We start from the raw sequence: 13,018 nt of genomic DNA on the forward strand, positions 1-13,018 counted from the left end.
ATTTTTCCTTTTCAAACCTAGCAATAAGACTGTTTTCAATTAAAACAGAAACAAGGCTTTACATCACTTCTCATGGTTTGTAATACATACACATTCTCCTCTTAAATGAGGAGAATGTGTATGTATTAAGCATCCATCACTGCTCTGCCACAATATTAAATTTGCCTGAAACCCTCTTACAGTGGTTAATTGCTAACTCGGATCTTGCTACACTCACTCTATGACAAGGGTCACATTTCTAGTGGCAAAAGTAAAGGCAGGAAGGTAGTAACATGGTGTCAATGATGCAGTTGAATTTTACTTTTATTTTACAGGTTAGGGTTTATTCTACCTAACAGGCCTCTTCTAATCAAAGCAAAACAAGAATGCTCCCTCTGCTCTTGAGGGGGAGTGTTAAAATTCATTATCTTAACACGTTCTAGCTCCCCGTGCATAAGTATCCTTTCTCAGTGCTTGCTTGTGAAAGAAATTGTTTGTTGTGTTTTGCAGGTACAGCTTCTGAACCTTCATCTTCTTCCTGCTCTCTCCTTGGCTCTGATTTTTCTCCCATTCTCTTATGAGACTTGCTTTTTCCCAAATGCAATCTTTCTCTTCTCTCCTTCACACCTTCAGGTTGCTAAAAGACAGGTTAAAAATAGCAGGGAATTAAAAGCGAATTCCACATGAACAAAAAAAAAAATCATTATTTTTTTCCACTAACAATGTGTAATAAAATATTCTAATCACCTACCTCAGCAAGATCACCCTTAATATGATGGGCTCAAATTCAAGGCCCAAGCAAGTCAGTCACCCTAAAACTCAGCAAGAGCAACATGTTTTTGGTTATGCTCTGTTTGGTAGGAGAGTCACCTGCCCAGAGGACTTGAGGGGAGGGCAGACAGGAAGGAGAAAGGGAAGAGCTCTGAGATTTCAGCCCAGAATCATTGTTTCTGTCCTTTAACATGATCCATCTTTATGTGACTGGAGGCTGTTCAGTGCTAGCTGCAAAGATCTCATTGAAGACAAGTGCTGAAGGTCATGAAGTGTCCTCCAAGCCAGGTTTGTAAGAAGAAAACAATATGCAGTGAAGGGGATAAAGTGGGATTACTTTTCCCCAACTTTTCCTTTACCTGTGTGGTCATATGGATGAATTGCACCTACAGATCCCTGAAAGCAAAAAAATGCTCGATTTGGAGATGCAAGCTGAAGAACACTCTCAAATTTCCTTTCAGATCTCTTAACACCTATTGCTCAGTTCTTCAAGATTCTTAAGTCCTTCACATCTCCCAGATGTCAATGGTGACTGAGAGGATGATGACAATTTGGAGTACCTGAAAGGTAGATTAAAATACAGCCTAGCACACTTCACTGCAGATTACAGAAGGGTACCAAAATATGTCTGTTTAACTGGAACTGAAGATGTATTTGGTGCATTATGCTCACTACATCTATCGTACAATTATTACACACTCACAGACTTTCTATCCATAGGCACTTTTAATAAATGATAAATGATAAGCCAGTGGTGAGGCTTGGCACATGAGGCAAATGAAATAAATTCTGGGTAGTTCCCAAAGGGGAAAAAGAAGATTAGAGAATGAACTTAAAATCTTAAAAATGGCATAACAGAGTTGTCATCACCATAATTCTGCATATTCTTGGAGGACTGGTCATGCAAGGACTGTAATTGTGGGATTGATCATGTAATGATGCTGCTTATTGAAAAGAAATTTTCATTCTCTCTTGTTGCTGAACAGAAGATCTGTGAAAAGAGCTGAAAATTATTCTTCCATGAACTGTCAGTGTCAACAAACTGGGGAAAAAAAAAAAAAGATATTTCCTTCTGTTTTATTTGGTGCTAATGCCAAGTGTTATTCAAGTACAGCTTTTTCAATAGGGTGACTGAATTTAATAGTGTTCCTCTGATACATTAAAGTTCATTAGGGTTTATTACTCTTCCTTCCATTGTATGATACACCAGATATCATATACCATAATACTAAATATGTGTTAAAGTGTCATAGACAAAAGGCTGTTATTGGCTACTTCATCAACACAAACCATGCAGAAAATGCTCGTGCCTCAGGACAGAATGACGGGGAGAAGAGAAGGATGAAATGGGGAGAGAAGAATGAAATGGGAAGAGAATCCCCTGATGGCTGCATGCTCATAGAGTGAAAATATGTTCAGCTACTTAAAGCAATGGTTGCTGCTGCAGCTGTATGGTAACACTAGCGAAAGCAGATGGATGGAGTCCCAAGGGGTAAAAGAGAAGCCTCTCAAACATGACGGTATCTGGTAGTCTGACAGATAACACTGTATTTGGGTAAACCAAGTAGGTAGCAGCGAGAAAGAGAGCGGGGTCTTTGGCAAAAGTGAAGAAAACCTGGTTTTATATTGTCACTTTTTAGTGGCACAGCTGTAGAAACCTCCGAAAACATTGCCACAGCCAATGCGGTGTCTCGTTTTGAAGATACACATTTTTTCATAAGTCTAAATTGTAACATTACATCAAGAATTCTTATGCAAATGATACTACCACTTTAAACTTTTTTGCTTTACTGTAAGGACAATATAATTTGAGAAATTCTAACTCAAGTTTATTTCTCCTCTTCCTCCAAGAAAGCCACAGCAATTACACCAGGAATAAAGCTGGTCTACTTGTTACTTGGTTGGGTTATTTTCTTCTGAAGTGATCTTAAGTTGGTTGCTACCTACCAAAGAAACTGAGCGTTTGCTTTTGAGATGCAATTGTTTTTCAAAGGACTCTGCAAATTCCTGGATGGAGTTTGATCTTGTCTCTGGGCATGAGCTGTCTCCTGAAGGTGTTCTGCTTGCCTTCCTGTGGCAGTGGCATTTGACATCCTGGTCCTCTTGAAATTCCTTGGATCCCTTGAGATGCCCTGAAGATGAGCCTTTGGTAGAAGCATGAAGTCGTGTTGTGTGGAGAGAGGAAAGCCTGGCCTGAAAAACAAGAGGTCTCTGTTGATTATTGAATATTAAAACAGAACACACAGGGCAGATTCCTTTTGCCGCCAAGTGCTCTTCAAGCAACAGTGCAGAATGAAGGACCTTGCCCAGACTTCTGTATCTTTCCTTTTAAATAGAATTGCACTGGCAAGAGCTTGTTTTCCAGAGGCAGTGGCAGAATTTGCTTTTATTCCTGTTTTCAAGTATCTAAGTTTTGGCACCCAAATGAACATTTCAAATGTAAACTGTGCTGGGTTCTCTTAGTGCCCACTGACACTGAAAGGAACTGGGACCCTTCATAACCTCAGAAACTCAGGTCTTACATCTGGCAGCAGATTCTAGGCAGGACTCTCAAAAAGCAAAGACCCAATCTTTGTGGCCAAATTAGCCAGATTCAGTGTCCGACCCAGAGGTGCTCCAGGTCTTATTAAATGCTTGAGTTCATTTGAGTGTGACAGTGACCTTTTATCCCAGTGTCAAATTTTCAGCATGGACTATAGGCAGACAAGACACTTCATTGTCCAGGTCTGAATTTTCTGCTGGTTTCTTGGGCACGTTTGTCCTGAACTGATGAGGGAGCACTTTCAGGGCACTGAGGAATGCATCCCTACCAAAGAAATGGTAGAAAACAGACCTCCTATAATTACACTTGTAGGGCTAAAGCAGTGAGGGAGTAGATAGTTGTTTAGATTCCATGTGGTTCAGTTTTCCTAGGCCTGACATGAAAATAAAAACTATTGATCTGCATCAGCTATGTTTAATTGAATGTCTGTAAAGGAGAATAAACTGATACAGAACTGCTGTGCGCTGTGGAGTCATGTATTGGTGGTTTTAGAAATAGACAGACCTGTAGAAGAGGTGGGTGAGAAGGCCACCACATAGAGCCAGGCATGCCCCAAACCCTGCCAGCTGTTGATGTTTTTTTGGGTAAGTAGTTGAACACTGATGAGATGCAGGTAGTGAAAATTGTGGGAGAGAGGTGGGAGGTATCAAAAATGAGGCCCCCACAGGTGTCAAGTTAGGGCATTCCAGGTACCCAGCTGCTGCATACATGTTTGAATGCATATATGATTTGTATAAACCTGGTGCTAAGCTGCCAGCTACTGAGTAACTGTGAGAATCTCTGCTGGCTTCAAGGGACCTGCGATTGTTTATAACCACTAAAGGTCTGTCCCACAGATCCTGAAATGCTTTCTAAGAAAACCCAGGAGAAAACCCTACACTCACAGGGTTTTAAGGGGAGCTTGTTTGTTTGGGGGGGTGTGGGTGGGTTGTTTTGTTTAACTTTTAAGAAACAATAGTGTAAAACTAAACCTGCTTAATATAGTGGCCACATGCATCTACAAACCTCGGACTGCAAAGGACCTGAAACATGTCCTGTATACATTTCCATTTACTCTGGCCCAGCTGCTATTTTAAGTTTATCAGCACAAGAGGGACCTATGCAGCCTTTCTCTGAATAGTGAGGCTGTGCATCCATATGCTTGTGAGTACATCACATTACACAGTTTTAATGAGAGGTGCTAAAAATAACAAATCTTATACCTGACAGAAGCACCTAATACCAAAGGGTTTTCAGATCATACGGCACAGGCTCAATTTCTTTTCCCTATATAAGCTCACTTCAGTAACTAGTATTATGGACTGCCTCCAAGAGCAGTGGTAATGATTTCTGCTGTACTATTTTTACTTTGGTTTCAAACCAATCAATACAGCTGTAATTTCTGTAAGGTCATATTGTATTGTTATTTTAAAAACCACCAAAGCAATCACATTGTGCCTGAGGGGCAGCAGGACACATACCATGTCAAGTTCAACACGCTAAATGTCTTCTGTGTCATTTTAGTGCCATCAACAAATATTGTTTCCTGGAAATAAAAATTGTTTCCCCCTAAAAATCACTGCTATTTGTTCCTAGAGGGTTTGAGGAAAAAAAAAAAAACAACCCAAACCCAGGAGGACAACTGAAATGGGGGATGGTATTCTATCAATTCTGGTTTGAAGTATTTGTGAATGTTTTATTTTACTAAGACATTGCTTTTTATCTTCCCTTCACAGATAGACTTACAGATAAGTCCTTAACAAAAAGACTGGAGTTCACATACTGACATGGCAGCAATGGTCCAGAAAAGGGACAGGTCTTCCTCTGATATGTGTATCTGCCTCAGTGGACTAAGAGTAAAGCTACACATACAGATCTATGCAGTCATATTACTGTGACTGTGCCTCCTCCCACAGTGCCTTTGCCTGATACACACCACCATAGCTAGGAGGACAGCATGCTCGTGCATGTCAGCATGATGCATTCTTACAGATGCAGCCCTACAGAGGACTAGAGCCTTAACACAACTGCTCAAGCATGAGCATTGAAAGGCTTATAACTCGCACAGTCCAGTAGTCTTATTGAAGATTGACTGTGTGGAGAACTGAAAGAGTCATAAAATGAAAACCAGTGATGAAGCAGATCTGGCACTGACTTTACATAAAATCCGTCTGGCTTTCTTCCTGCTTCTTAGATTTAATACATACATTTAATACACGTGTTTGGTGCAAGATTGATCACCTGGTAACATTGTAAATAGGAGCAGCTGAAGACTGCTTTAATCTATGTTTGCCATCTCAGAAGGTGCTGGCAACAGAGATCATCTCTGTATCTGCACACTCTGGTGTCCACCCACTGCTGCTGTCATCCCTTGCCAAAGGTCTCCGAACCCCAGTATCTGCTCCTGTGCTTGCCCCAGCAGCTGCTCCATGCCTACATCTGGTGCCTCTTTAGCAACACACACCCCACCTGCCCACCCTTGTTCTCTGGCTCCTAGGATCAGACCTTGATTAGTTCTTAAACTGGAGAAGTCAGAAGAAGGTGAAACAAGGGAAAAGGCATGGAAGGGAAGACCGACCGGTAATTTTTGCCAGTGGTGGTGTGCTAGTTTTGGCTGTGATAGAGTTAATTTTCTTCATACTAACTAGTATGGGGCTATGTTTTGGATCTGTGCTGGAAATGGATGTTTTAGTTACTGCTGTGCGGTGCTTGTACAGAGCCAAGGCCTTTTCTGCCTCACCCCACCAGCAAGTGGCTGGGGGTGCACAAGGAGTTGGGAGCGGACACAGCCAGGACAGCTGATCCCAACTGACCAAAGGGGTATTCCAGACCATATGGTGTCATGCTGAGCCTGTAAAGCTGGGAGAAGAAGGATGGGGGGGACTTTAAAAGTGATGGTGTTTGTCTTCCCAAGTCACCATTATGCACAATGGAGCCCTTCTTTCCTGGACCTGAACCCTCCTGCTGTTCCTTCCCATGGCTGAACCCCTACCTGCCATGGGAGATGGTGAATGGATTCCTTGTTTTGCTTTGCATGCGGACACAGCCAGGACAGCTGATCCCAACTGACCAAAGGGGTATTCCAGACCATATGGTGTCATGCTGAGCCTGTAAAGCTGGGAGAAGAAGGATGGGGGGGACTTTAAAAGTGATGGTGTTTGTCTTCCCAAGTCACCATTATGCACAATGGAGCCCTTCTTTCCTGGACCTGAACCCTCCTGCTGTTCCTTCCCATGGCTGAACCCCTACCTGCCATGGGAGATGGTGAATGGATTCCTTGTTTTGCTTTGCATGTGCATGCAGCTTTTGCTTTACCTATTAAACTGTCTTTATCTCAGCCCATAAGTTTTCTCACTTTTACCCTTCCAGTTCTCTCCTCCACCCCACTGAGGCTGTCTACTGACTAGTTGCTGGATGGGGCTAAACAATGTCAACTGGGAAAGCCAGAAACACCAACCATGTTCTCACAAGTTGTTTCTCACTTCCCTTTTCTGCTTGAGCCTTTGCGTAAAGGCCAGTCATGCTCAGTATATCTATTTACGCAACAGATAATCATTTGCTAATTGCCCATCTAAACCATACAAAAAGTATATAAACAAAATACTTCATGAAATTGATGTCAATATAATTTCCTATTCTCTTTCTCAGTTTCTGTTGGAAGCAAGATAATTGCTTCCATCTTTTGGGCTTGATTTGAGGACTTGCACAGCTGTCAGTAAAGAAAATTAATCTTCAGTGTGTCAGCACCAGTGTTCATTGTTCGCTGAAGTTTACCCAGTAACCCCAGTACTTAAGGGATATTTTGGAACATCTGACATTCAGATGCTGTCCCACAGCTTGCTTTCCTTCCAAGAAGCTTATAGCCAAGCATATATTCCTTAAAAATGTTCTGGCCTAGGCTCCAGCTGATCTGTAGTTATAATATTGTGGTAGATGTTCTGTCTGACTTCAGTTTAAAACAAACGTTTAAATCAAACTTCAACAGCAGTCAGCTGTTCTGCTCCCACTCAGCTTTTTCTTATTAGATTTTCTCCTGTAGGCAGCACTTGAAGGTGGATACAATTATAGGGCTGTAATGCTCTTATCAGTGCTCCTTTGCTTCCTATCTTTTCCACACAATAAATTGTCTGGGAGATAAGAAACTGTCCTGAATGAAAATGATGGAGGATAACTAAAATGTGTTAAGGAAAGTCATAGTTGGAGGCTTCAAAAAGGGTATCACAGTTAATGCTGCATGTACAGTGTCTAAATTTTGCAGGGGAACAAGCTAATTAGAGATAGAAAGAGAAGACTTAGTTCTTCCCAGGCAGTTTTCTCATTCAGCATTGGCCCACAGCAACATATACAACTCTGACCCTTTCCAGGGGAGTGGAGTTGAAAGTTTCAGCCTGCCTTACCAGTGACCCAGTGAAGGATTAATATAATTTTGTGTTCCCTTCTGCAAAATAGGAATGCAAAAGCATTTTCCAACGCTCATCTCAGTAATGTTTGTGAGGTATACTAAGATATTGGGCAAAAATAATTAAAAGCATTGTTAATTTGGGAGTTATTCTGCAAAGCTTTATCCATATTATGGGGACATCTACCATGGTAAGATCCCACAGGAGCTTAACATTGTGTTTGAGATGAAAGCAGTTGCTTGAATATCTTTCTATAGCACAGGAAAAGCTACAAAGACCACCATACCAGTTTGGAGCTGAAAGTGATATCCAGTGTTATGCAAAACCACCTTTTATGCTATACTGCTAGCATTTTGCTATGTAATACCAAACACTCCTGATGCAGATGCAGTTCATGTAGGCAGGACTGCACTACTGCTGATGCATCGTATACCAGCCCTGGATAGGAGACAAAGCGTGCTGCTGGCAGTGCTGCTTTGGCAGTACCATTGTATCTGCACAAGGAACTTCTGCCAACAGGTGTGTCAGTCAGAACCTGCAGACTTGATCTTCATCCAGACAGCAGTTATCATTTACAATGTTGAGACAGAAGAAAGGGCATACTGTGATCTGCTGCAGAGACACTAACTTACAGAAGAGATGCATTCTAATCTCAGTTGTTATTCCTCATGATTAATAACACTGTTCTAATAAAATACAGACAATATTTAACTAACACTAAGTGTTTTGAATCTTACAGTAGTTATTATTTCTAATAACTGTGTAAAAAAATAAACATCCAGGTGCAATAGCAAGTTGTTGCTCTCAACAAGGAGATGCTCTTTCTGAAGATATTTCTAAGGAATTACTAGTGCCCAATTGTCTAACTTCTAGATTTGGTTTAGGACAACAACATGTTTTAGTGCTCTTTACTACCATCTAGTCAGAGTTTTCCAATTTAAAAAATTAATCTCAAATTTTATCCCTAAATCATTAAATCCCTAAAGTACGTTTCCTTTCTCATTCCTCCAGTCAGTTTCTGGCACTGAGAAATTAAGCAGTTGAAATTTATAATACTACTGGAGCAAGACAAATTTGTGTGGAACATTAATGTAAAGGCAAGACATAATTAGGTGTACAGGATAACTTTAGCTCGTTGAACAGTAATGTCAAAATTCATCGTTTTTTCTGTCAGCTAACTTAATCCAAGTTCTAGGTATGGATTCATGGATGCAACTATAGCAAAATATTTGAATAGCTAAGTATTGAAATAGCTTTCGAACAAACTGAATAAAAGAATGTGCTTCAAATGAAATAATACGTGTACACATGCAAATACACGCACAAACATACATAAAGATGTGTTCAGCAGCTTGCCAAATGGAAAGTGATTTAAAGTACATTCTTACACTTCAGTCTGTATTGGGGCCTAAAGAAATCACATATTTGTCGATCTCTGAAAGACAAATTTGAAATACAATAAAATTAATTAGAAACCTTCTGCTTTCAGGTATTCTGATGGAACCTATCAGCAAAGATCTAGCTCAGAGTCTATCTTGCAGTCTTTGACCAAGGTGTAGTATAACTGTAAATAACAAATGTGGTTGATCAGTTCAAAACTAATGAATGAAGGTTAACTATCCAGACTGTCCATGAATTCAAAGAGTGGGGAGGTGGCTTAGGTCTGTTTGGTTTTCTTAGCCAGATTTTTTGAAAAGGAAAAATCCCACAGCTTAGAACATGGCAAATCCAGTGGAGAGCTTGCAAGATGAAAATACAGCATGAGAGAAAAAGAAGTTTGGAAAAGTTTAGCTGTTTTTCCGCAGTATAATAGCATTTGCTTTGTTGCAGCCGTAACGATTTAAGGATATAAGTGAAAAATTGTTTGAAATGAAATGTGATATCTTTGGTAAGCCAACGGATGTAGTTGGAAAAAAAAAGAGACAGGTTTGGACAACCAAAATGTTTTTTTAGAGCTGAAATAAAAGCAACAGTCTTCAATAAAGACCAGCCTGTGAACAGCTGTTTTCAGTTTAACTTCATTTTGATAATAGGCTAGATAGTTGTGAGTTGCCTTAAAAACCTGCTTGTGCATGTGAACTCTGCCCCTTTCCCAGCTATTTTGTTTGTTTAAGAATAAAGAATGTACTCCTATCTTAAAATTGTACTTCACAGTATAATAAGCTTTCTTATGTGTTGTATCCTTATTTTCTGAGTCAGATGTTTAAAACCAGGAGGGATCGCATTCTCTGGTTTAAGTTACACCTGCAAACAGCTAAATCCCAGGGAGTAAAGCATACAACTTCCCAGAAGCAGCGTAGTTGAGATTTAGGTCCAAATTTTATGAATACATATGGGGTTATATGGTTTTATACATGAGAACAGACTCATTAAAGACAACGTTTATGTATGCCAGTTGCCAAAATGCTTTGACCTGGCCATGCACAGAACAACACTGTGATACCTAGTTAGGCAGTTATTACACCCTTCTTACATTTCTGGTTCTATCATCTCTTATCTTGGAGTTTGCCGGGTTTTTTGTATTCCAAAGGCACTGGAGGCCTGACCCTGGCAGGCAGCAAAATTCAAAACGCAATTAACTGCTGCCAGCAGGAACTGAACTTACTTGGCAAGGTGCATTATAGTCATCTTCATGCACCTCTAGAGCCATGCCCCTGGGGATGGCACTTATATTTATGCATAAGCCACACACACACAGAGAGAACTGCACACTGCTCTTACCGGAAGGGAGGCTCTCCTTTCACTAAAAAGTCGAGTCTGATGTTTCTTGTGGCCTCTACCCTCTTTCTCATTCTCATCAATCAAGCTGTGTCCCCAGAAGCTGCTCATCCATTTTGCAAAGGAAATATCATCATCCTCTTCATATTCCATGTACAGATGTTGCAAACTTGGGGGTGTCTTCCAACTGGGAAAAGCAAGGTCAAATGCTGCCACCAACCCAATAGCCTCACACTGTTCTGTCAACAAGAAGAAAAGGAGATGCAGTTTCAACCAGTCTTTCTGCACTCCATCCCCCAAAGCCCGACCCACTGCAGTCCTTGGCACTGTCTAAATATTAAGTCAATCCTTTCTCATCTCTTTTCAACAGGGTTTCTTTTGACATTTCCATTACAGTGATGTTCAATATAACACTGCCGCAGGGGGCTGGTGGGAAGGGAAATGTGTTGGTTGCTCCCTGTGTGTTGCTGTTGAGTGCACCAGCTGTCAATACCAATGGAGAATTGCCCGCAGTTACATGCCTGGGAGGTGTGTATATGAACCCAAAGTAGGCTTGTGAATTTGAGAAGCAGAATTGATATATTGATGGTGTCCAGAAATGGACACAGCTAACTAGCTCTGTGGGAGGAAGGACAAATGGCCCACTCTTCCCATGCTGTCCTCTGTTTTGACTTCTGTTTTCTCTGCTCTTCCTTTAGTATTCAGGAAATATGGTCTGTCTAGGTAGAAGAAAGCCCCCCTGGAGAAACTGCTTGTTCATTTTTGGGTTATGATAGCTAGCATGAACTTGTATCAGCTGCTTTTCACTGGCATATCAGAGCTGTGGAAGACCCTGCTGCACTTGGAGGCCCACAGTAGAAATGTATCTGATTTCTCCTCACCAGCCCTGGGTGTAAGCCATATAGACCCTGTCTATATCACAAAACAGAACAGGGCTGGGGATTGTTTTCTGGCCCTGATACCAAGTGGCTAGGCTGGTCACATCGACCCTGCATAGCAGTTGTGCTGTGGGTCTCCTTGAGGCTATATGCCTTGAACTGTGGTTGTAATATCTTGTTGTAACTTTTGTGTCCTTTTCTTATTTCAAAAACTCTGTAGTGGCCCATAAGACTGTTGATTGTACAGTATGAAACTGGAAGAAGTGTTACATGCCTTGGCACATGGCAGAAGGACAAGGAGGAGAGCTTTGAGGCTGTAGAGCCTGTTGGGGTAGTGTTGGAAGACTGCACAGGAGGAAGAGACCCAAATCTAAGTTCTTATTGGAAGCAGTCCTTGGTGTGTGCTAGGTAGCTAGGTGTTCTCCCAATGCTTAGGCATTGTTGTGGAGATGGTAGTTGGCCTTGGCCAGAAATATGCCAAAAAGCTTGCTGGCAATTTAGCATTACAGAGAATTCAGCGCTAAACCTTGCTCCTTGTCCCCAGTCTATTTAGCAATACATATGTAGCAACAAAACTCCAGTTTCATTCATGTGGGTATAGGTGTGAGGTTTAAATACAACACTCTAATGCAGGACTCTTCATTCTGAGTAACAGGTGTGAAGGGACCAATTAGTAATGGATGCGCCCAAGTTTTTACCTTGTCCAGAGCAGATGAGACTGTCATTAGCACCTGGACGTGGAGTACATGGGTGTTCAGATGGCATATCTTCAGATGTTGTGTATCAGAGCTTGGAGGCACAACCAAACTTACAGCAGCTGCTTTTGCAGCAGAGGCACAGAAGGACAGGAGCAAGGACATGCAAAACAGCACAGTAAACCAGCAAAACAGCACAGTGAAAAAGACACCTGAAGCAATAAAAAGGTTGCGTAGGCTGATTCTTGAGGCAGAAAAGAGCACTCCTGGCCATATTCTGACAGCCTAAATTTGTCTTATATCCTTGAGGCTACCAATCTGTACAGGCAAGGTACATCTGAAGGCCTACACTAGCTCTTAGGAAGCATCACGTGGATGGAATTTAGGCTGTCCTAGTTAGGAAGCTATCAGCCCATTGATATGTATTTTCTATTGTATGGTTCAAGTTTCTTCTTTTCTGACATGTGAGACAGAAATGCAGCCTTGTTGTGTGTAGCAGGAAATGCTTCTGCTGTGCTGAGACAGGTGACAGGGAGAGAGGCTATACCACAGCTTAACAAAATATGCTTACGTAAATAGTAATAACCCACTAATTAAGGGAGACGCAGCTCAAGCTGTTTACCAGGCACCAAGATATGTTGACTCATAGTCCCGCAGTGCAAATTTTAGCTGGGGTCTTGAGGTTTGCTTTGCAATCTTACTACTGTTTTTGTTAGTCCTTTTTTTCTTCAGTGCAATGTATGTCTTTGCATATATTCCTTCCACTTCCCTCCCACCTACAGTGAAATTTCTAGGCGTGAGCTGAGTAGTGATCCGAGTATAAAAAAGCATCAGACGACTCCTCTTCATCCTCAGCCGAGTGCTCCAGGGAAGTGGAGACAGAAACACAACCTTCAACCGCCTACAGGTAAGGATGTTAAATGTATACATGTACACACATATATATGTATATACAACATATATAAAATTTCAGTATTGCACGTTGAGTTATTCTTATGACAGATTCAATTGAGAAATTAAAAAGAGAGACTTTTATAATGAGGATAATTTTGCCCC

The 13,018-nt window shown here is 41.3% G+C and overlaps 1 protein-coding gene across 1 annotated transcript; it reads right to left on the minus strand.

Moving 5' to 3' along the window:
* Positions 1 to 280: 280 nt before the first annotated feature.
* Positions 281 to 10,622, minus strand: LNP1 (leukemia NUP98 fusion partner 1). Its single transcript, XM_010021442.1, has 3 exons — positions 10,393 to 10,622; positions 2,698 to 2,943; positions 281 to 616 (listed from the first exon to the last, which is right to left on the minus strand). The coding sequence occupies exons 1-3, from the start codon at positions 10,540 to 10,542 to the stop codon at positions 419 to 421; spliced, it is 594 nt and encodes a 197-aa protein (XP_010019744.1). The 5' UTR covers positions 10,543 to 10,622; the 3' UTR covers positions 281 to 418.
* Between the last annotated feature and the right edge of the window lie 2,396 nt (positions 10,623 to 13,018).

The sequence above is a fragment of the Nestor notabilis genome, unplaced genomic scaffold (assembly GCF_000696875.1).
Source record: "Nestor notabilis isolate BGI_N333 unplaced genomic scaffold, ASM69687v1 scaffold15159, whole genome shotgun sequence".
In the NCBI taxonomy this organism is placed as follows: domain Eukaryota; kingdom Metazoa; phylum Chordata; class Aves; order Psittaciformes; family Psittacidae; genus Nestor; species Nestor notabilis.